General features: G+C 48.4%; 3 protein-coding genes across 3 annotated transcripts in view; 2 read left to right on the top strand and 1 right to left on the bottom strand.

The window, feature by feature from the left end:
- Positions 1-1,731: 1,731 nt before the first annotated feature.
- On the bottom strand, positions 1,732-4,051 carry timm9 (translocase of inner mitochondrial membrane 9 homolog). Its single transcript, XM_071903213.2, has 4 exons — positions 3,966-4,051; positions 3,140-3,187; positions 2,880-2,975; positions 1,732-2,560 (listed from the first exon to the last, which is right to left on the bottom strand). Exons 2-4 carry the CDS (start codon positions 3,176-3,178, stop codon positions 2,426-2,428), a joined length of 270 nt encoding a protein of 89 aa, XP_071759314.1. The 5' UTR covers positions 3,179-3,187; positions 3,966-4,051; the 3' UTR covers positions 1,732-2,425.
- Positions 4,052-15,890: 11,839 nt separating this feature from the next.
- On the top strand, positions 15,891-18,824 carry irf2bpl (interferon regulatory factor 2 binding protein-like). Its single transcript, XM_071903209.2, has one exon. The coding sequence runs from the start codon at positions 16,031-16,033 to the stop codon at positions 18,089-18,091; it is 2,061 nt and encodes a 686-aa protein (XP_071759310.1). The 5' UTR covers positions 15,891-16,030; the 3' UTR covers positions 18,092-18,824.
- A 1,728-nt stretch (positions 18,825-20,552) lies between these two features.
- The window catches only part of kiaa0586 (KIAA0586 ortholog), a 24,325-nt gene continuing 20,694 nt past the window's right edge, over positions 20,553-24,183 (top strand). The window contains exon 1 of the mRNA XM_078289609.1: positions 20,553-20,683. Within this exon, the coding sequence (XP_078145735.1) occupies positions 20,553-20,683 (131 nt within the window). The remainder of the gene's footprint in view (positions 20,684-24,183) is intronic.

Genomic DNA, 24,183 nt, shown 5'->3' with positions numbered 1-24,183 from the left:
CGAGGCTGAGTTGGGGAAAACCAGAAAGTGCTCCATCAGTTTGGGACGCTGAGACTGCTGGGAAACTGCACAGTCATCCAATATGGCTGACACCCCCCCCCCCCCCCCCCCCCCCCCCATGAATTGACTTCCTGTTTGAGGCGTCTGGACTTCATGTGGGAGACGAATGTAAAGGAAGATCAGCTGTGTGAACCTCAGAGTCTCTGTCTGTACTGCCCCCCCTCCCCCCCCCCCTGTGGTTCGGTCCGGTCTGCAGTCAGTACTGCAAAGGTCAAAGGTCACCTGTGTTTCCAGAAGCAGCACAGCTCATTATGCAAAAGTATTTTTTTGGTTCTCGCTCTTTTTAAGAAAAAGGAAAAGCTAAAAAAAAACAAAAACCAAGTGGACTGACTTCTGCTGTGAGTGTTTTCTGTCTTTTTCTATGTAATCAGAGCTTTTATTTTGGTACGGCAAAATAAATTTCAAAAAGTATATTATCTCACAGCCGAGGAGTTCTGAATGAAATGTTTCTAGACCGGATTCTTTTTTTGTTTTGTTTTTGTGTAAAATAAGGTTTCCTGTAACTTGTTAAATATATTTATTCTGTTGGTGGACGACAGTTTTGTATTTTGTTTTATTTTTATTTTTTGTTATGCGATCGAACCCTTCCAGTGTGATGGGCGGGGGGGGGGGGGGGGCTGACTGCAGTACTGACTGCAGTACTGACTGCAGTACTGGTTCCTAGCTGCTGCAGTACTCCCTGTTTGTGTTTCCCTCTCTTCTTCTTCTTCTTCTTCTTCTTCTTCTTCTTCTTCTTCTTCTTCTTCTTCTTCTTCTTCTTCTTCTTCTTCTTCTTTGAGTTCAGACAGTAGAAACAGTGAAGCTTCTTTTGTACATAGATCTTCCAAGTGAGAAAAAGAGAAAAAAAAACAAAACACACCATGTATTTGAAAAATACATTTTACACAACTGTAAAGAATGATTTATATTATTTTTTAAGAGAAGCCTCTTTGTACCGGTATATTATGAACTCTTCAGTTTTTTCTAAGTGTTTGTTTTGCTGAGCGGCGCCGAGCCGAGCCGGACTTCCTGTAAAATACGCAGAGCGCTCTTCCTTTCTAATAAAGTTTTTAAATATGGAGCCGTGCTGCTGGTCTGATGTGCGCTGATCATATCCTGATGTGTAATGTGGAGTTATGAAACACCGCAGCAACGTTAACATTATTACTCTGGATTTATTAACTCGCTTCTTCCTGTTCGGGGGTATCGTATCCCAGCATGCACTGGGTGAAGGCAGGTCAGGAGGGAACGGAACGGGCCGGGAGTCTGAACGCCGACCGGCCTGCAGTGACCTCATCACTTTATTCTTCTATTAACAGGACCGGCCTGAATCTGGAAAACATTATCTCCTTTATTTCTGCCGTGCTTCATCTCCATCCTGAATATTTAAACTACACAAAGTAAATTTAATATTTCAATACAGCTGAAATGTTAAAAAGCCACCAAAACCTTTCATGTTGAGCTGCAGATCTGAAGCTGAGCAGCAGCATGTGTTGCTGTAAGATCACACTGTAGAAGCTTTTAAACTTCTGAACCTGTAATCTAGAGCTCAGACAGCTGTGTATTCACCTGTGGGAAAGTACTGCGAGTACTCCGTAATACTGCGTTAGTACTTCATGGAAACGTGTTGCTGTGTGTTTCTGCTGTTTCAGTCTGCAGCGAGGAAGAGGAGGAGTGACGAAGGCTGACAGGTTCAACACTTTAATAATACATGAAGAAGACATTATAACATGATGTCACATAACAAAACATAAAACAAACATCTGTTAATATCTGACACATTATTCTGTTTCTACACATGAAGAGTCAAACTGAACCAGAACCACATGAGAAAGATCATTTTACAGTTTGTCTGTCTGTCTGTCTGTCTCTGTCTGTCTGTCTGTCTCTGTCTGTATCTGTCTGTCTGTATCTGTCTGTCAACAGAAGCAGAAATGTGACTGTAAATCCAGTGTGATCTGCTGCTGACGGCTTTTATTCACAATCAATACAAGATGATTATTGATATTTACTGTCATTCTATTCACACACACACACACACACACACACACAGGCTCAGACTGGAAGCAGCTCAGTGCGTCTGAACAGAAGATAAATCACAGGACTGATGTTTCATGTTGCTGATGACATCAGAGCAGCGTGTTGAAGACCTGCTGCCCTGCTCTTCATCCTCTTCATCCTCTGGACCAGGTGAGGAAGAGGAGGAGCGGTGTGATGTCAGCAGTTTGGGAGAAAACAGAAATATTTCCAAAGAAGAAAGCCGGTTCAGACTCTTTCCACGGAGCTGGATGAATCCAGCCTGACAGGTTCATGTGTCCGGTTCGGTCCGGTCTGTTCTGAACCGGTTCAGTCCGGTCCAGCTCGGTCCGGTCCGGTCCGGTTCAGTTCAGCGCGGCTGGCCCAGCAGGCCGGCCTTGGCTGCCAGCGCCTCGTTCTGCTGGATGTGATACTCCTGGAAACGCATCGAGATCCGCTGAGTCATCTTCAGATATTTCTGCAGGCAGGACTCTGAGCAGCTGGACTGAGGAAGAGGAGGAGGAGGAGATGATGAAGAAACACCCCCCACTGAACAACTGACTGACTGACTGGTTTACTGACTGACTGACTCCAAAAACAGCTGATGTCTGGAGAAATTTAAAACCCCAAACCTGTGTGCAGCCTGACATCTAAAGGTAAACATCATGCTGCTGTAATGTCCATCTGCTATTGGCTGATCTTTGGTGCCAGCTGATGATGTCACCTTCTATAGAGTACAGCTCCTCGCTCTGAGACAACGCTCTTATTTTGAAGTGAAGAAGTTATTTATCTGTAGGAAGTGAATTTTGTGTTTAGCTCTTTACCTCCTCAGGCTTCACCTCCCTGCTGGTGAAATCCTTCACACAGTCCATGAAGCAGTTCTCTGTCAGCTTGTTGTACGTTCCCAGGAACTCTTTAAACTGAGCAGAACAGACAGACAGAACCCTGTGAGGCTTCAGTAGAACCATTACAGCAGGAAGTAGACTGTGATACAGGTGTGTTATAGGTTGTGACATAAGGTATAGTATCAGATGTCATATAAAATGTGATGTCAGGAGTGACGTCAGCTCCAGGTTGACGTTACCTGTTTGATCTGGTCGGACTCGGACACCTGGACCGCCATGTTCAGTTTCTGTAGAGGAGAGCGAACACAAGCAGCTCAGACATCCTCATGTTCTCTGCTGTTCTTACGCCAAACTCCATTCAAAAATCTGTCAGTTTACTGTCGCCTTGCTCATCAGCAGAGGAACACGTGCGGTAGAACAAGAACATTACATCTTTAGTGTCTTCTGGTAAATTCGGTATATAGATAATCCACCAAGCAGCAGTTCATTTCAATGAAATATCAACTTTTACAATCAGTTGTCACTGCTCGCTACCGCCCACCACGATGGATGGAAGAAGTTCTACAATTTGATATTTTATTGAAATAAAAGCTTAGTGTTTGCCGAACTGAAGACTGGATCCTAAAGCTTCGTAAAAGGTCATAGGTCATGTTCTATCTGGCATGGACCTTTAGCGACGAGCGAGGAAACACTAAATTGGCAGATTTTTCAATGGAGTTTGGCGTGAAGCTCTCTCCATACCAAGTCAGAGTCCAGGGCGACATGAGCAGCAGTCAGAATATCAACACCTGAACTGTTTTAATATTGCAGAACTCTTCTTAATGAAAAACCCTCAAACTGTTTCATAAATCGAACAGCTGAGTTACGTGATAAAATACAGAAGGTTTTAATTCTCCTTCTCCCACAGCAGCAGTAAGCTAGCCGCTAGCTGTCTTAACACGGACGTTATTCTTCATACTGTGACTTTCTGTCGTCTGATCAGAGACTACAGACTACAGACTTCAGGTCAACAGACAGCCTGTGAGCTTTAAACCAAATAACGATCAGAAAATGTTTGAATCTCACCTGGAATCAGCAGCAGCTAATGATCCTTCACCGGCGGACTGAAGGACATGTGACGGCGAACTGAAACTGAGCCACAGATTCGACACGCAGTTCCACCACATTCATTCACTCTGTAGAACCAAACACATTAAAATCAGACACCGTATTAAGCGCGTGATTAAAGTTGTAATATTGTAATTCGGGTAAAAATAAGTAAAAGACTCTTGAACCTTGAGAAGTAATTTGACGAAAGTTGCGACTTGAAACAGAAAAACGAACAGTGTGCTACTGAAAAGGCCGTCCGGTGTTGTACAAGTACATAAAAACAATTGTTCCTTCTTAAAAAGATTTGTGGTAAATCGTTTTTAATTGAAGTCCAATGTGACTTTTTTTTAACGAAAGCAGTATTGTACAATTTTTGTCATATATAATTTAGAGATTGTCCAAGTTTGTATCTTTTCTGTATCTATTTTCCTCGCACCTTCCCCGAGTGTCCAGCAGGTGGCGACATGGACTGGAATTTGTTGTTTACATCAAAGATCGTAAATTAATGGAAATATTAACTCAATAGTTGAAAATGTAGTCGTAAAACATGTGTGTTAATATCATGCGCGCTCATCCGTGGGAGTATTATATTATCTCTCATTCTGCCACACGCACAGCTGTTACCATAGTGACCGATCTGGTCCGTTTGTGGTTTCTGGAAGTAGCGGCAGAGTGAGACATCTCTCCTTGTTTTTCTCTCTGCTTGCGTCCAGATACGGAATCAGGAAGCGGGTGGTTTGTTGTCAGCAACAGTTTGTTTTCAGATTTGTCGTTTTCACACTTCAGGTTCACAGTTTTTCGGCTCGCGCTCCTCTGTTCGTGTTGCTAACGGGACTTTGCACCTTCTGAGCTTCCGTCTCTCTAAAGGACTCGGAGACATTTTGCTTTTCAGAGACTTTTCTCCTCCTGCTGCTTTTCATCCAGCGGCTGCTGAGGCGGGAAGTTTGAACCTGAAGCTGTCAGCTAGCTGAAGCTGAAGCTGAAGCTGAAGCTCCAGGCTGTTGCTGAAGCTAACAGCTAACTAGCTTCATTAGCACTAACAACAGTAACAGCGTCATGGCTCAGACCGGCAGCAGGTCCAACAGACTGGAGGATTCATCCGGTGAGATAAACCTGGAGGACCAGTCCGCCTGCAGCTCCGACACCGGGGACGTTTTAATCCGCTCGACCCGGGTCACTGAGAGCCGGAGGGGATCTGGATCTTCAGTCTCCAACACAGTCCAGATAACGGTTCAGAAGCTCAGAGATGCTCCGGCTCCGGTTCCGGTTCCTCCCCTGGCCGAGCAGCAGCAGACCTCCAGGACGGAGCGGCGGCGGCGGCCGGAGCCCCGAGAGAAGCCCGCCGTCCCTCCTCCTGTCCGGGCAGCCGCAGCCTCTCGGCCCGGTAAGACTCCGTCCGGACCGGGGCTGAGTCCACATCAGTCTGGATTCTGGTTTCAGTTCTGCAGGGAGTCTGCAGGTCCTGGAAAAGTCTTCAAATGCCTTGATTGACTTGGTTTTCTGTTTGATTGTGTTGATTCTGTTTTGATCTAATCGGCTTTAAAAAATATCTTGAAAAGTCTTTAGATTTACTTTGATGAAACAGTTTCAGATTTTCTGATTGACTTCAGTTTACTAAACCACTTTCAGAGGTGAGAAAGTCAACTTTACTCGAGTCCCAAGTCGGCCTCAAGGCACAAGTCTCAAGTCTAAATGTAGATTACCAAGTCAAGTCCAAGTCACCAGAACCCAAGTCAAGTCTCAAGCTGTTCAAACTGTGACTGGAGTCCAAGTCACATGGATCAGTCAGTCAGCTCTGGAGTCAGATTTTAATCAGTCAGTAGTGTTGAAACGATTAGGCCATTAATCAATTAGTCGATCAACAGCAAATTAATTGGTAATAATTTTGATAATCAATTAATGGTTTTAGTAATTTATCAGTAAAAACACCAAACATTTTCTAGTTCCAGCTTCTCAGATTTGCTGCTTTTCTGTTTCATCTCATTATTAAATGTATCATTTGTGTTTATTTTATAGACTAAATGATTAATCAAATAATCTAAAAAAGAATCAGTAGACTCATCGATAATGAAAATAATCTTTAGTTGCAGCCCTAGATGGTAAACTGACGGACTCTTCTTTCCCAGAATGCAGCAGGGCGTGGAGAGACAGACCCGGACCGACCAAAGAGAACAGAGAGCCGACAGGAAGTGTGAGTCTTCTTCTTCTGCTACTGGAAATCAGCTGATTCTTTAGATTCAGTCCTGAGACCAGATCCACGTCTCTCACCTTCCTGTCTCTGATCTGGACCTGTGACCTCTGACCTCTGACCTCTGACCTGCTCACTGCCTGTTTCTTTAGTGTTGGTTTATCTGGGACTGAAGCTGATTTCACTGTTGGCTTCATTAGAGCTGGTTCTGGATCAGATTCAGGTTCTGGATCAGATCCAGGTTCTGGATCAGATCCGGGTTCTGGATCAGATCCAGCTGCAGCTGCTGTTTAAACTGCAGATCAGTTAAATCCAGACTTTTATTTTTGTTTTCCAGGATCCAGACAGAGGCAGAGAGCCGATCCCAGACAGGACGCTTCCTGCTGGGGAGCGGGGTGAGAACCAGCCTGGAACTGACTGACTGGTTATCTGACTGACTGGTTATCTGTTATCTGACTGACTGGTTATCTGTTATCTGACTGACTGACTGGTTATCTGTTATCTGACTGACTGGTTATCTGTTATCTGACTGACTGGTTATCTGTTATCTGACTGACTGGTTATCTGTTATCTGACTGACTGACTGGTTATCTGACTGACTGACTGGTTATCTGACTGACTGGTTATCTGTTACTTATCTCCTTTTCTTCAGCAGATAGCCAGGTGTAATAGAGCTGGACAGTGATTCAGTTTTATTTATTATTTATTGTCTTTCAGTAGAATCATAATAATATCAAGTTAACATGACACAGCTCTGTTTTCTAAATTCATTATAAACAACAAATACTGGTTAAAATTTCTCATTAAATGAGATTGAATCAAATTATGGAATTTTATTTGAAAATGATGTTTTGAAAATGATTCTGTGTTTGACCCGCTTCTGTCTGCATCACTTCAAGGTCACGACCTTCTGACCTCGCGCTTCGCCGCTGGAGGTCGAGGAGCCGGGCTGTCGGCTCTGAAACAACGGTGAGAAACAACCGGCTGTGACCTCTGACCTCTGACCTCTGACCTCTGACTGTTGGTGTCTTGTAAAGTTTCTGATGCAGGAGCTGAACCTGATTAACAGTGAACTGTGCTGCCTGTTCTGTGTGTTGTCTCCTCTCTGTTCAGCTGTCAGATCCCCCACAGGAGGGAGGTGAAGGTGCAACTGTTGGCTCCGGGGCCGGACCGGGGGCCGGGACGGGGGCCGCCGGGTCCCTCGGGTCCGCCGGGTCTCCAGGTGGACCCCGGGCTGTCCTCAGGTCCGCCGGGTCTCCAGGTGGACCCCGGGCTGTCCTCAGGTCAGATGGCAGACGCTGCCAACACAGCAGCTGTTGTTGCTGCTGCTGTAGCTGCTGCTGCTCCGCTCATCAAGGTACAACTGACTGCACTGCATCTATCTCATCTAATCTACTCTAATCTAGTCTAATCTAGTCTAATCTAGTCTAATCTAATTATTAAATCAAGAGAAAATGATCTAAAAATGTCAGTAGTAAAATGTGAAGTTTTAGAAACCAGGTCCTCCCAGTTAAACCAGTCTGGATCCTTTTATCAAACTAAACTTTCTGAATTGAGTCGTCACATCTGTCTGAACTCAGGAAGCTTCCTGGTTCTGATGGGGCTATATTGTTGTTGTTGTTGTTGTTGTGTCATTGGTGTTGTTGTGTCATGTTGTCATGTTGTTATGTCATATTGTTGTTGTGTCATTGATGTTGTCGTCGTTGTTGTGTCATATTGGTGTTGTGTCATGTTGGTGTTGTTGTGTCGTTGTTGTCATATTGTTGTTATTGTTGTTTTGTGTCATGTTGTTGTTGTTGTTGATGATAGTTGTTGTTGTTGTTGTTGTCTCCTCTGCTCAGGCTCACAGTGACATGGAGGCTCGAGTTTCCCAGCTGGCAGATGGAGTGAGGATGCTGCTGCAGGCTGACAGGTAACTTCTGTCTTCATCATCATCATCATCATCATCATCATCATCATCATCATCATCATCATGTCTGCTCCATCTGTGCTCAGGGTGCTGTGACCTCTGACCTCTGACCTCCCGACTGAACATATATTTGGCTGGTTTATTATGGGATGTAGCAGCTACTGTGGTTCAGATCAGTTAGTTTCCTGTTGTGGTAAAGATGATGATGATGATGATGATGATGATAATACTTTATTGTCAGATCCAGTCTGAAATGTTTCTTGCATCACAGCAGCTCCATTTGCAACATCACAGAAAAGACAAAAATGAAGACAGGACACAAAGATACATACATTCAACATATCATTACAATCACAAAAGACAGTATTCAAGGCCCTTCAACATACATTTGATCTGGGATTAAGCTCCATATTTAATTTTAGGATTGACTGGTGTACAAAAGAGTGCTTCAGTCTAACCCTGTTAAATCGTGGAACCCTATATCTCTGATCCGATGGTAACAGTTTGTATTCGCTGTTCAGGACGAGGTCGGGGTCAGAGACGATGTTGCTGGCCAGCCTTAATATGTTATTATGGTAGGCTGATTCATAGAGTTTCTCAAGTGATTGGCCTACGATCTTTGAGCAGATTTTTTGATTTTTATAAAGAGTGTGACATCACTGTGACATCACTGTGACATCACTGTGCGGTCCTGTCTGTGTTGTCAGGGAGGGAGGAGACAGGAGGCGGAGCCTGAGCCAACAGACGCTTCACAACCTGGAGAGCATCCACAACCAGCAGCTGCAGCTGCAGGTACTGCAGGCTGACTGACTGCTTACTGACTGACTGCTTACTGACTGACTGCTTACTGACTGCTTACTGACTGACTGCTTACTGACTGACTGCTTACTGACTGACTGCTTACTTACTGACTGCTTACTGACTGACTGCTTACTGACTGACTGCTTACTGACTGACTGCTTACTGACCGCTTACTGACTGACTGCTTACTGACTGACTGCTTACTGACCGCTTACTGACTGACTGCTTACTGACTGACTGCTTACTGACCGCTTACTGACTGACTGCTTACTGACTGCTTACTGACTGACTGCTTACTGACCGCTTACTGACTGACTGCTTACTGACTGCTTACTGACTGACTGCTTACTGACTGACTGCTTACTGACCGCTTACTGACTGCTTACTGAGTGACTGCTTACTGACTGACTGCTTACTGACCGCTTACTGACTGACTGCTTACTGACTGCTTACTGACTGACTGCTTACTGACTGCTTACTGACTGACTGCTTACTGACTGACTGCTTACTGACCGCTTACTGACTGCTTACTGAGTGACTGCTTACTGACTGACTGCTTACTGACCGCTTACTGACTGACTGCTTACTGACTGCTTACTGACTGACTGCTTACTGACTGACTGCTTACTGACTGCTTACTGACTGACTGCTTACTGAGTGACTGCTTACTGACCGCTTACTGACTGCTTACTGAGTGACTGCTTACTGAGTGACTGCTTACTGACTGACTGCTTACTGACTGACTGCTTACTGACCGCTTACTGACTGTTTACTGAGTGACTGCTTACTGACTGCTTACTGACTGACTGCTTACTGACCGCTTACTGACTGGTTTACTGACTGGTTTACTGACTGGTTTACTGACTGACTGACTGACTGACTGTTATACCGACTGGTTAAAAGACTGATTTGTTACCTGGTTAACAGACTGGCTGACTGATTCAGTTACTGTTTACTCCTCACTCTGCTTCCTGTGTGCTGATTGGCTCTCCTCTCCTCCAATCAGAGCCAGCTCCTGGAGTCGGCCCTCAGGGCGGCGACGGGCCACGCCCCCGTGCCCTCCGGCCCCGCGGCGACCTCTGACCTCTCGGCCGCGGAGCGGAACCGACCGGCCGCTCTGCACATCACACACCTGCAGGCTGCAGGTGCACACTGGGAAAATACTTCCTGTCAGTCACATGATCACTCTGTACAGTCACGTGATCACTCTGTACAGTCACGTGATCACACTGTACAGTCACGTGATCACTCTGTACAGTCACGTGATCACTCTGTACAGTCACATGATCACTCTGTACAGTCACGTGATCACTCTGTACAGTCACATGATCACTCTGTCAGCTGACTTCACCTCCAGTCTGGAAGCTGAAGTCTGCACAACCAGTCTGGAAGCTGAAGTCTGCACAACAGCTGCAGTGTTGAGATGGGAGATCAGGCTCACTGAGACATCCTGAGACAAAGAAAACAAATGAAAATGTGTACAGAATGAAAGTCTACTAAAAACTGAAATACCTCCCCCCCTCCTCTTCTCCAGAGCCCTCCATCGTCCAGCAGACAGAACGAGGATCCAGGGGGCGCGCCCTGCAGAGCCCTGCGCCCGGCAGGACCTCCAGCACCGACTCCAGACCCTCCAGACCCCCTCCAGGCTCCAGACCCCCCCCAGGCTCCAGACCCCCTCCAGGCTCCAGACCCCCCCCAGGCTCCAGACCCCCCCCAGGCTCCAGGCAGGGTGAGTCAGTCAGGAGCGGACGTGTCGAACCCTCTGCCTCCACCTGAACTGAATAGTTTCTCGTTAAAGGATCAGTTCAGTGATTTAGTTCCTCTATATAACTCCTCTCTTCCTCCTGTAGCTATCGGACCCACAGACAGTATTGTCTGTAGCTGTTGGACCCACAGACAGTATTGTCTGTAGCTGTTGGACCCACAGACAGTATTGTCTGTAGCTGTTGGACCCACAGACAGTATTGTCTGTAGCTGTTGGACCCACAGACAGTATTGTCTGTAGCTGTTGGACCCACAGACAGTATTGTCTCCAGTCAGCTGTCAGTTGAAGCTCCGCTGCCTCTTGCTGCAACACCAAACTGTTTGTCAGAATATCTCCAGAGAAGCCGTTTGTGTCTCCACAGGAGAGATGAGAGGAAACAGAAAAGTTGCAAAGTCCATAAATTAAAATTAGCTCTGATTTCATGACACATTTCCACCATTATGCACACTTTCACTAATTAGGACTGGACTGACTGTTTGGAGTGTTGGACTCTACTGTCCTTTAGAGTTTGTTAGAAAGGTTTTGTCGTCTAGCAGGGAGAGGAGAGGAGGACTTTTCAAAGGATTTCTTTATTTTTGTTTCATCTCCTGTTTCATCTCAGCAGTTCTCCATCCAGCAGCGCGTCACACTGATTAACACCAGTAACACACATGTAGAGTTTCTCCTCTCAGAGCTAAATGAGTTCACATCAGTGTTTCCCCGTCTCACCAGCAGGTGGCAGCAGAGTCACGGTGCTGGAGACTGAAGAACAGCTAGTTCCTGCCTTAAGAAGGTTTTACAGCGTCTATCAGAGTCCAGAGTCACATTATTTTAAAATGTTTATATGATATGATGAGATACTATTAGATCAGATGAAACTTTATTGATCCCAGTGGAGAAACGGGTCGTTGCAGCAGCAAAGAAAATGGAATAGAAATAAGAATAGAACAAATTAAGCAGTTTGTGTTCAGACTGCGGCTGTGATGTAAACAGTAAACACAGTCTGGACTGGTTCCTACTGGGAGCTGACCAGTACAAGTAAAGCAGTCAGTAAGCAGTCAGTAAGCAGTCAGTATATTAGCTGACGTGTTGCTGGAAGCGGCCTCCATTTTGGCTCTGCTGGGACGGAGGGAGGTTGTCATGGTAACCAGGCTGTTTGCTCTCTGCCTATTTTTAGCTCTCTGCCAACATCACCACCAACAGCACACACACACACACACACACACACACACACACACACACACACACACACAGTAACTGTGTAACAGCTCTGCCTACTGCTCTACTGTATCTATAAACTGTCTCTCTCTCTCTTTTTCTCTCTCTCTCTTTCTCTCTGTCCCTCTCTATCTCTTTCTCTGTCTCTCTCCCCTCTCTCTCTCTCTCTCTCTCTGTCTCTCTCTCTGTCTCTCTCTCTGTCCCTCTCTCTGTCCCTCTATCTCTTTCTCTCTGTCTCTCTCTCTCCTCTCTCTCTCTCTCTCTTTCTCTCTCTCTCCTCTCTCTCTGTCTCTCTCTCTCTTTCTCTGTCTCTCTCTCCATCAGGAAATGGCCGACTCCTGGATGTTGTCCTCGGCAACCAGCGTAGCTCGGCAACCAGAGCCGCCACCGTGGAGACCGGCAGCGTTTCCATGGCAACACCCCGCCGTGACCAGAGGCCGGAGCAAACCAGGTGAAGGGGGGAGGGGGGGGAGGGAGGGGGTATTCTAGGGATTTCAACGTGACAGTTTTGTTAAACAGAAACAAAATCCTGCAGCTTTTCACCTCAAAATACACAGATATATATTTAATACAGTTTAATACATCATTACTGTAGAATATATAATCAGCTGGTTTCACAGAGAGAGAGAACTGTTTTCATTTTCAAGGTTTAGGACCATTGTTTCACTGCAACGTGTGTGTGTGTGTGTGTGTGTGTGTGTGTGTGTGTGTGTGTGTGTCCATAATGTAGATTTACATTTCGGCATCTGTGTGTGTGTGTGTGTGTGTGGTGTGTAGCTCACTAGATTTGCATAATCACTCAGAGAGAGAGCGAGCGAGTGAGCGAGCGAGGCTGCACATCGTAAATTCACAAGACTTCTCCTCTCGGTCGCCTAGCGCGTTTCCATGGCAACGCAGACGGTATTCATCAGCTCCATCTGAGAGCGACACGCCGGAGCTAATCTGTGTGTGTGTGTGTGTGTGTGAGAGACAGTGGAGTGTGAAGACAATCTGCATGAGGCTGGCAGTGCGCCAACCAGCTCTCTCTCTCTCTCTCTCTCTCTCCCCCTCTCTCTCTCTCTCTCTCTCTCTCCCCCCCTCTCTCTCTCTCTCTCTCACGCTCTCGCTCGCCCATGTCTTAAATGAAAGAGCGCTGTGAACCCCAGCCAGGCGGGGGAGGGGGGAAGAGGGGGGGCGTAGCCGTCAGGCCGGCTTAATGTCGGCTGGTTTGTACTTGGCGACGAGCCTCACCGTTTTTCCTTCCCAGAATGCATCAGCTTGGCGTGGCGCCATGCTGAATGTTAACCCCGTCCTGACTGGACCGGGGGGGTCTCTACCCTCTCTCTCCGAATTCCCTCTCTCTCTCTGTCTCTCTCTGTCTCTCTCTCTCTCTCTCTCTCTCTCTCTCTCTCTCTCTCTCTCTCTCTCTCTCTCTCTCTCTGTCTCTCTCTCTCTCTCTCTCTCTCTCTCTCTCTCTCTCTCTGTCTCTCTCTCTCTCTCTCTCTCTCTCTGTCTCTCTCTCTCTCTCTCTCTCTCTCTCTCTCTCTCTCTCTCTGGGGGACAGAGACCAACGCCTTGTCTTTCACTGCATTTGCATTCAGTATGGCTGTGTGTGTGTGTGTGTGTGTGTGTGTGTGTGTGTGTGTGTGTGTGTGTGTGTGTGTATGTGAGGAGAGACAGGACAGTAAGCATCTCATCCTGGAGGATATGAAGTGTGTGTGTGTGTGTGTGTGTGTGAAGTGTCAGAAGAGTCACAGTTCAGATTATTGATGAATTTCTCAGTGAGCGTCTCCTGAGGAAGTCTGGGATCGTCCCGCCCCTCTGCCTCTGTCCTGAGCTCTGATTGGCTCAGGCCCTGACCTTTGACCTCTCTGTGCCAGGTGTCTGTGTACTCACAATACTTTACAATACAGCCTCTGACCTCCTGGCTGGTGTTGATTTATAATATTGCATCTTAAGTTTCCTTTTTGCATTTTAATGTTTGACATGACACTGTTTATTCTCCAGTCCAGTTTGTTTCTACACAAGTTGTCAGTCAGTCAGTCAGTCAGTCAGTCAGTAAACAGACAGTCAGTCAGTCAGTCAGTAAACAGACAGTCGTCAGTCAGTAAACAGTCAGTAGTCAGTCAGTCAGTCAGTAAACAGTCAGTAAACAGTCAGTACTGCAGGTCCATACTTGGTTGTGTTGCTGCCTCTCAGATAGGGCTGAACGATTTTGGAAAAATCTCTAATTGCGATTATTTTGACTGATATTGCAATTGCGATATGATTTGCGATATTAGAGGGAATGATAATTTTTACATCATTATTCTCATTTTCATTGAAAAACGTATTAAAATGATTATGGTGTGATTTTTGCGGGGATCTGTACCAAACAAAGATGTTTTCTTAAGTCTGTAGAATATGATGTGTAGGCAGGACATCTCTGCAGCACCACAATATTTCATTTAAAATGGTATTTTGACACATTTCGCCTTTAACAAATATTGCGCCTCCTGCGATTTGAAAATTGCAGTAGGCCGTATTGCGATTTCGATAAAATTTCGATTAATTGTTCAGCCCTAGTCCATACTTGGTTGTGTTGCTGCCTCTCAGAGCTACTGGTATGTAGAGAGACCACAGTACACACACACACACACACACACACAGTACAAACTCTCTCTCTCTCTCTCTCTCTCTCTCTCTCTCTCTCTCTCTCTCTCTCTCTCTCTCTCTCTCTGTCTCTCTCTTTCTCAATTCAATTCAGTCAGCTGTATTGACTGTAGGGCACAGTGTTGCCACAGCAGTGTGGACTCTGTACAGTCATACAGTGTGTGATGTCATACATGTAAAAAGGAAACGTAAGATGCAACAACATGAAGAACAAAATGATGAATCTCTCTCTCTCCGTCTGGTCTCTTTATATTCTCCCTCTCTACTGTCCGACTGTGTTTCAGTCTCAGTGTTGCTGTCGCTGCAGCAGAACATACAAACACAACATCTACTTTCTCAACAACAAACCAAACCACACACACACACACACACACACACACACACACACACACACAGTCTGAACCAGCTGTGTCAGAGGAGTAAACAACAGCCCTGCCTGGGCGAACGAGGCATGTTACACAGAGAGAGAGAGAGAGAGGGGAGTGGGGGAGGGAGGTAGAGAAGGAGGGAACAGCAGAGGGAAGAAGGGGGAAGGGTGGCAGTGTGTGTGTGTGTGTGTGTGTGTGTGTGTGTGTGTGGTAATTTGAGGTAAACAAGAAGACAGGCGGAGGTTGACTGTGACCAGCCAGGGGGGAAACCTGCCTAGCAACACACACACACACACACACACACACACACTCTCACTCTCACACACATGCAGGTCTTTTCCTTTTGTTTCTGTCCGTCCAGTCCAACCCTGACAGCAGACTGTACTGACTGATGCTCTTTAACACGCCTCCAGTCCGGTGTGTGTGTGTGTAGGTGTGTGTGTGTGTGTGTTTTTAACATATTTAAAGCAGTGACATGTCAAGCGTGATGCTGGCGGGTCGCAGCACCGTTAACGTGACGGGCAAACGAAGAGGTAATGCGACAGGAATGAATGAGCGAGGCGTGCAGGGAATCTGTCCTGAAATCTGATCTGCTGCTCATTCACAAGACTGAGGGGGGGGGGGGGGGGGACAGAGGGGGGAGGGGGGGAGGGGGGGGGGGGGCAGAGGGGGGAGGGGGGGCAACAAGTGGCATGTCATTCTGTCTCAGAGGAGAGCTGCAGGACGTGGAGGTGCTGACGTCACCGACTCAACCAGGTGGCATTCCTAGAGGAGGAGGGGAGGGGGGGGGGGGGGGAGGGGGAGGGGGCACTCTCTCTCTCTCACACACACACACACACACACACACACACACACACACACAATCCAAATTCCTCAGCCTCAGTCCCACAGCCAGGATGTGAGGCAGCAGAGAGAGAAACCCCCCAAACCTCCAGACCTCCAGACCTCCAGACCTCCAGACCGCCTCCACTCTGCAGCACAGCGGCGCTTCAGCTGCAGCGGAGCAGCGAGGAGGAAGCTTTTGTCCGCGGAGGGAGGGAGGAACACACGGAGCTCACCGGACCCGGAGAACAGAGGGAGGATTTTATTTTTATTCTGCTTTTCCTCCTCCTCCTCTCCCTCTCTCTCTCCTGAAAAACAAGCCGGTGAGTTCTCGCGGCGGAGGAGGAGCAGGGAGAGAAGATGTCCTCCCCGCAGGTCTCCTCGTCCCGGAGACAGTCGTGTTATTTGTGCGACCTGCCCCGGATGCCCTGGGCCATGATCTGGGACTTTACCGAGCCGGTGTGCCGCGGCTGCGTCAACTACGAGGGCGCGGACCGGATCGAGTTCGTCATCGAGACCGCCCGGCACCTGAAGCGGGCTCACGGCTTCCAGGAGGGCAGATCCCCCGGCGGTCCGCCCGCTCCGCAGCCCGCCGCGGCGAAGAGCCAGGCGGGGATCATCACGGGGAAAGAGCCGGTCGGGCAGCTCAACCACCACGCCGACGGACCGGCGAAATCACAGCAGCAGTCCGGTTTGGACCGGTACTCGCTCGGTTCCGACAGCCGGGCCAGGTTTGACTACGCCATCAGCGGCCACAGCAGCGCCAGGCTGCCCAACGGGCTCGGAGGACCGAACGGCTTCAAACCGGACGACGGACCGCCGGAGCTGAACCGGCAGAGCCCGAACTCCAGAAGCAGGAGCCACGGGTTGGTCTCGGTACCGGGACAGCTGAACGTCCCGCCGAACCTGCTGCCCCAGACTCTGCTGAACGGACCGGCCGCGGCGGGCATGGCCCCGCACGGCATGTCGAGCCGAGCGGCTCCGCAGAGCTCTATGGTGGGGGTCGGCGGCCCGCCCCTCCCCCTGCCCGGCCAGGGGCTGTCCGAGCCGGGAGGGAAGAGGCCGGGCTCGGTCTCCAGCACGGACCAGGACCGGGAGCTGAAGGAGAAGCAGAGGAACGCGGAGGCGCTGGCGGAGCTGAGCGAGAGTCTCCGCAACAGGCAGGAGGAGTGGGCGAGCAAGCCGAAGATAGTGAGGGAGACGCTGGTCACTCTGTCCGGCTGCACCCCGTTCGACGTCCGCTTCAAGAAGGACCACGGGCTGGTCGGCAGGGTGTTCGCCTTCGACGCCGTGTCCAAACCCGGCATGGACTACGAGCTGAAGATCTTCATCGAGTATCCCAGCGGCTCCGGTAACGTGTTTTCCAGCGCCTCCGGTGTGGCGAAGCAGATGTACCAGGACTGTATGAAGGATTTCGGCAGAGGCTTGTCCTCCGGGTTTAAATATCTGGAGTATGAGAAGAAGCACGGCTCCGGGGACTGGAGGCTGCTGGGGGATTTACTGCCGGAGTGCCTGCGGTTCTTTAAGGAGGGTCTGGGGGGGGAGATGCTGCCGCAGCCCTACATCGACGGCAGCTGCCCGCTGCTGCCCACCTCCCTGGTGCTGCCCGGCCGGGCGCTGGCCTCCGGCAGCGGGAGCGGCGGCTCCCGGGCCGGCGTGAGGAAGAGGAAAGCCTCCCCGGAGCCGGACTCGGCGGACGGGGGTCTGAAGCTGGCGGAGGAGCAGCAGAGGCAGCAGTGGATCTCCAGTCAGACCGAGGCGCTCAAACTCTCCATGGCTGCGGGCTCCTTCTCCGCCTCGCACGGCGGCCCGCCCCCCCTCGGCCCGGGCCACCCCGTGCTCCCCTCCGGCCGCGCCACGCCCCCGGAGTCCGCGCCTCCGCAGAACGGACAGTCTCCCATGGCTGCGCTCATGTCGGTCGCGGACACGCTCGGGAACGCGCACTCCCCTAAGGACAGAGACTCGGTCCACTCCACCACTTCCTCCTCCAGACACAACAGCAGCAGCCCGGTGTCGCCCGCCTCCGTGTCCGGCCAGCGGCGCCTCGCGTCCCGCAACGGAGACCTCGGGCTGTCCGGCGGCGGGGGCGCGCCTTCCCAGTCCAGCGGCATGGACCAGGTGCACCCGCAAAACGTGCCCGACTCCCCCATGGCTAACAGCGGGCCTCTGTGCTGCACTATCTGCCACGAACGCTTAGAGGACACACATTTCGTCCAGTGTCCGTCCGTCCCGAACCACAAGTTCTGCTTCCCCTGCTCCAGAGAGAGCATCAAGGCGCAGGGAGCCTCCGGGGAGGTGTACTGCCCCAGCGGGGAGAAATGCCCCCTGGTCGGCTCCAACGTGCCCTGGGCCTTCATGCAGGGGGAGATAGCCACCATCCTGGCTGGAGATGTGAAGGTAAAGAAGGAGAGAGACCCATGATGACGAGACTCTGCCTCTCCACTTCCACAGCAGAGAGAGAGAGAGAGAGAGAGAGAGAGAGAGGGTGAATTTAGTCTGGAAATATATAAATATTATACATGTGAATATTTCAGAAACTGTCAAAAATAGTGGTATAACAAACAAAAAAAAGACTGGTGGTATTTCTCTTATTGTTGAGGCAGGAGGGCAGTAACAGTGTGTGATGTCACCTCATGTAGCAGGGTGCTGGTGTTGTGACGGCTGTAATGTTGTGTTTTGGGAGACAGACAGGCAGGCAGGCAGACAGACAGGTGGGGGGTGAGACCTCACTCCCTCTCCCTGCAGCTCACAGTATCTCACTCCTGTTCATCACAAGGCCAGTTTAACTCCCAGTCATGTGTCTGTATAATGAAACTGCATCCAGTCCAGACATTTCAATGGCAGTGTTTTATTTTTTTATACCAGTCCTTTAAACTATTTAATTGGTTTTTGTGAATCATTTTGAAGACTTTTTTAATTTTCATTTCTTAATTTTTATATTTTTTTACTGCAAAAAAAATCTTTCGCTGTGGTTTTGAATGTTTTGTCAGCCATCATATGGTTTTCCTGCGGATCGAACTCGACCGCCGGCCTGTTTGTTTTTGTTTGTTTTTTTTAGTTTTTCGGTTTCTGTAGTGACAGAAAAACAGACAAAAAAATATCTTGTAACGTGCCTTGGAGCTGAGTCAATTGTAATAAATTCCATTGGTATGAACCCGCTTGGTGAGATGTGGATTTCTTCATGTGGGGTAAAATGAGGACGAGATGCCAGGTCCCACCAGGCCGAATGAGGACAGGTGGGGACTCGAGTCACATGACCTGGACTCCAGTCACAGTTTTAACTGCTTGAGACTTGACCTGATGCATGAAGAGAAGACTTGAGACTTGACTTGACTTGTACTTTGATGATTTGAACAGGTTTCTAAAGTCTTGACTTGAGATCTTGTGTTTGTGTAAATGACCTGTCAGCCATGTCGCTGACTCTGTTTCAGGTGCAGCATGTTGCTCAAACCTCTGGTGTGTTGAACTGGGATTTGAGCTGTTCCATCATGGACCCACATGCGTGTTCGCTGGTTAGCATGTTTGGTGTGTTTAACCAAGTCGCCGTCTCTCCTGTCACATCACTCAGAAAAATAAAGGTGCGAACTGGAACCGAAAATGGTTCTTCAGAGTGATGCCATAGAAGAACCATTTCTGGTTCCACAAGGAACCTTTCCAAACCAAGGTTCTTTAAAGAACCATGGCTCTCCTTTGCTTAGACTCCTGCATTGTGTTCTTGTCTATCTGCCCTTCAGCCTCATTTGCAGTTGCACAATATAAACTGTGGAGGGTTTGGTTATTTTCCACATGTATGCCAACATCCAATAACAAAGAATTAGGAACCTTTTAATATTCCCAAAGAACCATTCTTTGTGGAACCAGAAATGGTTTTTCTATGGCGTCACTCTGAAGAACCATTTCCAGTTCGCACTTTATTTTTCTGTGTTCATGTAACTCGTCCGCTGGTCAGATGTCGCCACGTTCCTCTATTTCTATACATTTATGATCATGCATGTTGTTACGATGTTGTTAAAATGTGATTTTGTTTGAGCGGCTAATTTTTTTAAATTATTACATTTTCAAAACTCCGTCCTTTCTCCCGGTCGGTTTCAGTCTAACTCCAGGAAACGCATCACAGCTGGACTCGCTCCTGATTGGCTCCCTCGCTAAAGAATGACTGCCAGTTTGCAGCATTTGAACTGGAAAGCCTCCAGTCCATTCAGCTCAACTCTGAACTAAACTACATCTACCTGCAGAACATCATGAAGAACTTTATTCTGATCAGACAGAGGAGATTTGGAAGCTGATTAAAATGGGAGTTTTAAGGAAAAGCATCCTGAAACTGTCTTCCACATAACAAAACCAGGACAGACAGGTGAGACTCTTCCTCTCTGCATTTAAATTCTCGCCTCAGCTGCAGCTCTTTCAGTCGGACAGCGGCTGAGGAAAAGATTTAAGGATTTATCTCCTTCATGTCGGTCACATTCCCATTTTTGGCAACAAAATTAGTCTCCGTTTGGGATTTCTGGTCTAAAATCTACACAAAGAAGAGTCAAAGTCCCATATGTTTTTGTGTAAAATTCCAATAACAGAAAAATCAATAAGTCATTAGTCAGGAGGTCAGGGGTCAAAGGTCACAGCAGCCTGACAACAGATGGAAGTAATATTCCTGTGAGTCTGAATGATGATGATGGTGATGATGATGATGGAGAAGTGAAGGTCTCTCCTCCTGCCTCCTCATGTTTTATGTTTTCCACAAACCAGACATTGGACAGAAGTGATCAATACTGTTATCAATAAGTGTGTGTGCAGCTGTCTGCCCCGTGTGTGTGTGTGTGTGTGTGTGTGTGAGATCCGTCAGAAAACACACAGTATTTGTGATAGATTTCTGTGTGTTGGTGTGATGAGAACACGACACACAGCGGTTCAGCTGCTGAGGCGCTCCGCTCCGCTCATCAGGCTGCTCCGCTCCACCTCAGGACGCCGCCGCGACCTCGTGACCTCCACCTCGCGACCTCCACCTCGTGAGGTTCGGTAATCCGGAAGTACATGCAATGGCGATCGACTCGGATTTTCATGAAATAATGGATCAAATTACGTTTTCTTCGACTCATATAGCGATCGTCAGGCGTCAGAAGACTTTGATTATACTACACGAGCTTTATGGAGTCATTTTATGGACATTTATTGCCCACATTGATCTGATTCAATGCTGAACTTGTAGGCAACTTTGCATCTGTAAGTCAGTTCCTGTCTCTCTTTCACTGCCTGGTTCTCTGTTTTGTTGCAGAAAAATGAATCAACAAATGGAAAAATATGCAGCAGAACTGTTAAAGATGTGAAAAATAAAGGCGTCTGTCAGCATCTGAGCGTCTTCCAGACGAATCTACAGCAAACATACAAACAAACATCGCAGAAGTGCAGCTGCTGGAGCTTTACTGTCTAACAGACGACCATTGAGCAGTTCATTTGAGATTGGAGGAGTGAAGGGGGAGGGGCTTGGTGAGACCTGGCCCCGCCCCTCTGCCTGACAGACAGGCGGGGGACAGGCTGACAGAGCGCGTCCAGCAGGAGGCGCTGTGCTGTCGCTCCAAACCTCCCACAGGAGTGAATGGCCTTCCTTGGTGCTGTGCTGTGGAGGCGTTAGAAGATGCTCCTCATTTAAGATGCAGCAGCTCTGTTATTGGCTGATGGTAACCATGGAGATCACAGCTGGTGCAAGGACTGAGACACACACACACACACAGTCTGCAGGTTTTATACACCAGCATATGTTTCAATTCGCCACATGTCTGCTATAACACACACACTCTTACTCATGTACTTTGCTGCATTACACACACACACACACACACACACACACACACACACACACACACACATTGTCTGCAGCCTGCACACATACTGCAGTCTTACACACATGCACACACATCTCTGCTGCACAGAAACCTCTTCTCAGACTGCTGTATCTTGCAGAGGTGTGTATGCACACACATGAACACACACACACACACACACTCACTCTCTCTCTCTCACACACACACACACACACACCCCGGCAGGCGGGCGGGTGGGCAGACTGCGGTAGCGTAGCTGCGTCTGGCCGGCTGCCATGCAGAGCGCTGCAGAGCTCCATCAGCTCACTGCAGGACACACACACACACACACACACACACACACACACACTCCCTCAGGACAGAAAGTGTAGCTGTTTATTTCTATCAGACTGAAAGGCTGGATGGGAGAGAGAGAGAGAGAGGGCGTGCGACTACAGCTGTGAACCAGAGTCAAACCCCCAGCATCACTGTTACTGTCTGTCAGCCTGACGCTGCTGTACACAGTACACAGTACACAGTACACAGCACACAGTACACAGTACACAGTACACAGTACACAGCACACAGTACACAGTACACAGCACACAGTACACAGTACACAGCACACAGCACACAGTACACAGTACACAGTACACAGCACACAGCACACAGTACACAGTACACAGTACACTGTACACTGTACACAGTACACAGTACACTGTACACAGCACACAGCACACAGTACACAGCACACAGCACACAGTACACAGCACACAGTACACAGCACACAGCACACAGTATACAGTACACAGCATACAGTATACTGTATACTGCGTACTGCGTACTGGTTAGTGTGGGATCTGACCCAGTTTGAGCCCCGCTCCACATTTTGAGACACACTGACCTCCAGACCTGCAGTACTGTATACTGCTGTACTGTGGCTCTGGTACAGTATCACTGCAGTATAGGTATATGACAGTAGTAGTAGTAGTAGCAGTGGTCAAAGTAGTAGCAGTAGTAGTAGTAATAGTAATTGTTAGTAGCAGTAGTACTAGTACTACTGCTACTAGTAGTAGTAGCAGTAGTAGCAGTAGTAGTAATTGTAGTAGTAGTAGCAGTAGTAGTATTTTTGTAGTAGTAGTATGTATTGTAGTATTCTTGGTATCTTGCTGCATTGCAGAGATTTCTGTCTCTTTGTGACTGGAGTCTCATCTCAGCTTCTCTCCCTCCCTCTCCGAGCAACAGAGTACCTGGTGTGTGTGTGTGTGTGTGTGGGAGTGTGGGATGTGCCTTCATTGTCATGCTAAGCGACACACACACACACACACACACACACACACACTCTCTGGACAGCGATGGGTAAGGTGCCCTTGGCTCTGTGCAGGCAGCATGCATGTTAATGTCTTCACACACACACACACACACACAGTGAGGATGGGGACTCTGGGGTGGTTTCCTGTTTAGAATTCAAAGGAGTCCTCACAGATAGGCTTCACACACACACACACACACACACACACACACCCTCTCTCTGGCTGTTCTGCCAGCAGGCGTAACACAGCAGTCTATTCTCTCCCCAGTTTGGCAGTGCAGTATTACAGTGTGTGTGTGTGTGTGTGTGTGTGTGTGTGTGTGTGTGTGTGTGTGTGTGTGGTATTGCAGTGTCATTGGGAGTGGCAGCTCAGCTTCTACTCTGCAGAGAGAGAGAGGGGGAGAGAGAGAGAGAGAGAGGGAGGTAAAGCGAGGCAGGATGTTTCGATGCAGAAATGCTTTTGTCTCTGATAGAAATCCTCAGACAGATGAGACTCTGACAGTAAATAAATACCCATCAGCCCCTGTTTTATACAGAAGACTTCCACCATTTGTTTTTATTTGAACCTTTATTTATCCAGCAAGGGGAACTGGGAGCTGACCAGTACAACCAGTCTAGATACTACAGATATGAAGACAGATAGACCAATAGACCTAGAGACAGACAGAGAGAGAGAGAGAGACAGACAGAGAGAGACAGAGACAGAGAGAGACAGAGAGAGAGACAGAGAGAGAGAGAGAGAGAGACTACAGTATGTTTGTCGTCTTTATGTATGTTTGTTGTTGTAGAGCTGCTTTGGCAGGGGAAGAAGAGTCAGATCACACCAGTAAAGCTTTGAACAGAGAGACAGACAGGCAGACAGACAGAGAGACAGACAGACAAAGAGACAGGCAGAGAGACAGACAGAGGGAGAGACAGAGAGAGAGACAGACAGAGAGACAGACAGACAGAGAGACAGGCAGAGAGAGAGACAGAGACAGACAGAGAGACAGAGACAGACAGAGAGACAGACAGGCAGAGAGACAGACAGACACACAGACAGACAGAGAGACAGGCAGAGAGACAGACAGACAGAGAGACAGACAGACAGAGAGACAGGCAGAGAGAGAGACAGAGACAGACAGAGAGACAGACAGGCAGAGAGACAGACAGACACACAGACAGACAGAGAGACAGGCAGAGAGACAGACAGACAGAGAGACAGGCAGGCAGAGAGACAGGCAGAGAGACAGACAGACAGAGAGGCAGGCAGGCAGAGAGACAGGCAGACAGACAGGCAGAGAGACAGACAGACAGACAGAGAGACAGACAGAGACACAGACAGACAGAGAGACAGGCAGAGAGACAGACAGAGAGAGACACAGACAGACAGAGAGACAGGCAGAGAGACAGACAGACAGAGACAC

This window comes from Centroberyx gerrardi, chromosome 17, assembly GCF_048128805.1.
Source record: "Centroberyx gerrardi isolate f3 chromosome 17, fCenGer3.hap1.cur.20231027, whole genome shotgun sequence".
NCBI classification, from domain to species: domain Eukaryota; kingdom Metazoa; phylum Chordata; class Actinopteri; order Beryciformes; family Berycidae; genus Centroberyx; species Centroberyx gerrardi.
This window is presented reverse-complemented; position numbering and strand designations above follow the sequence as displayed.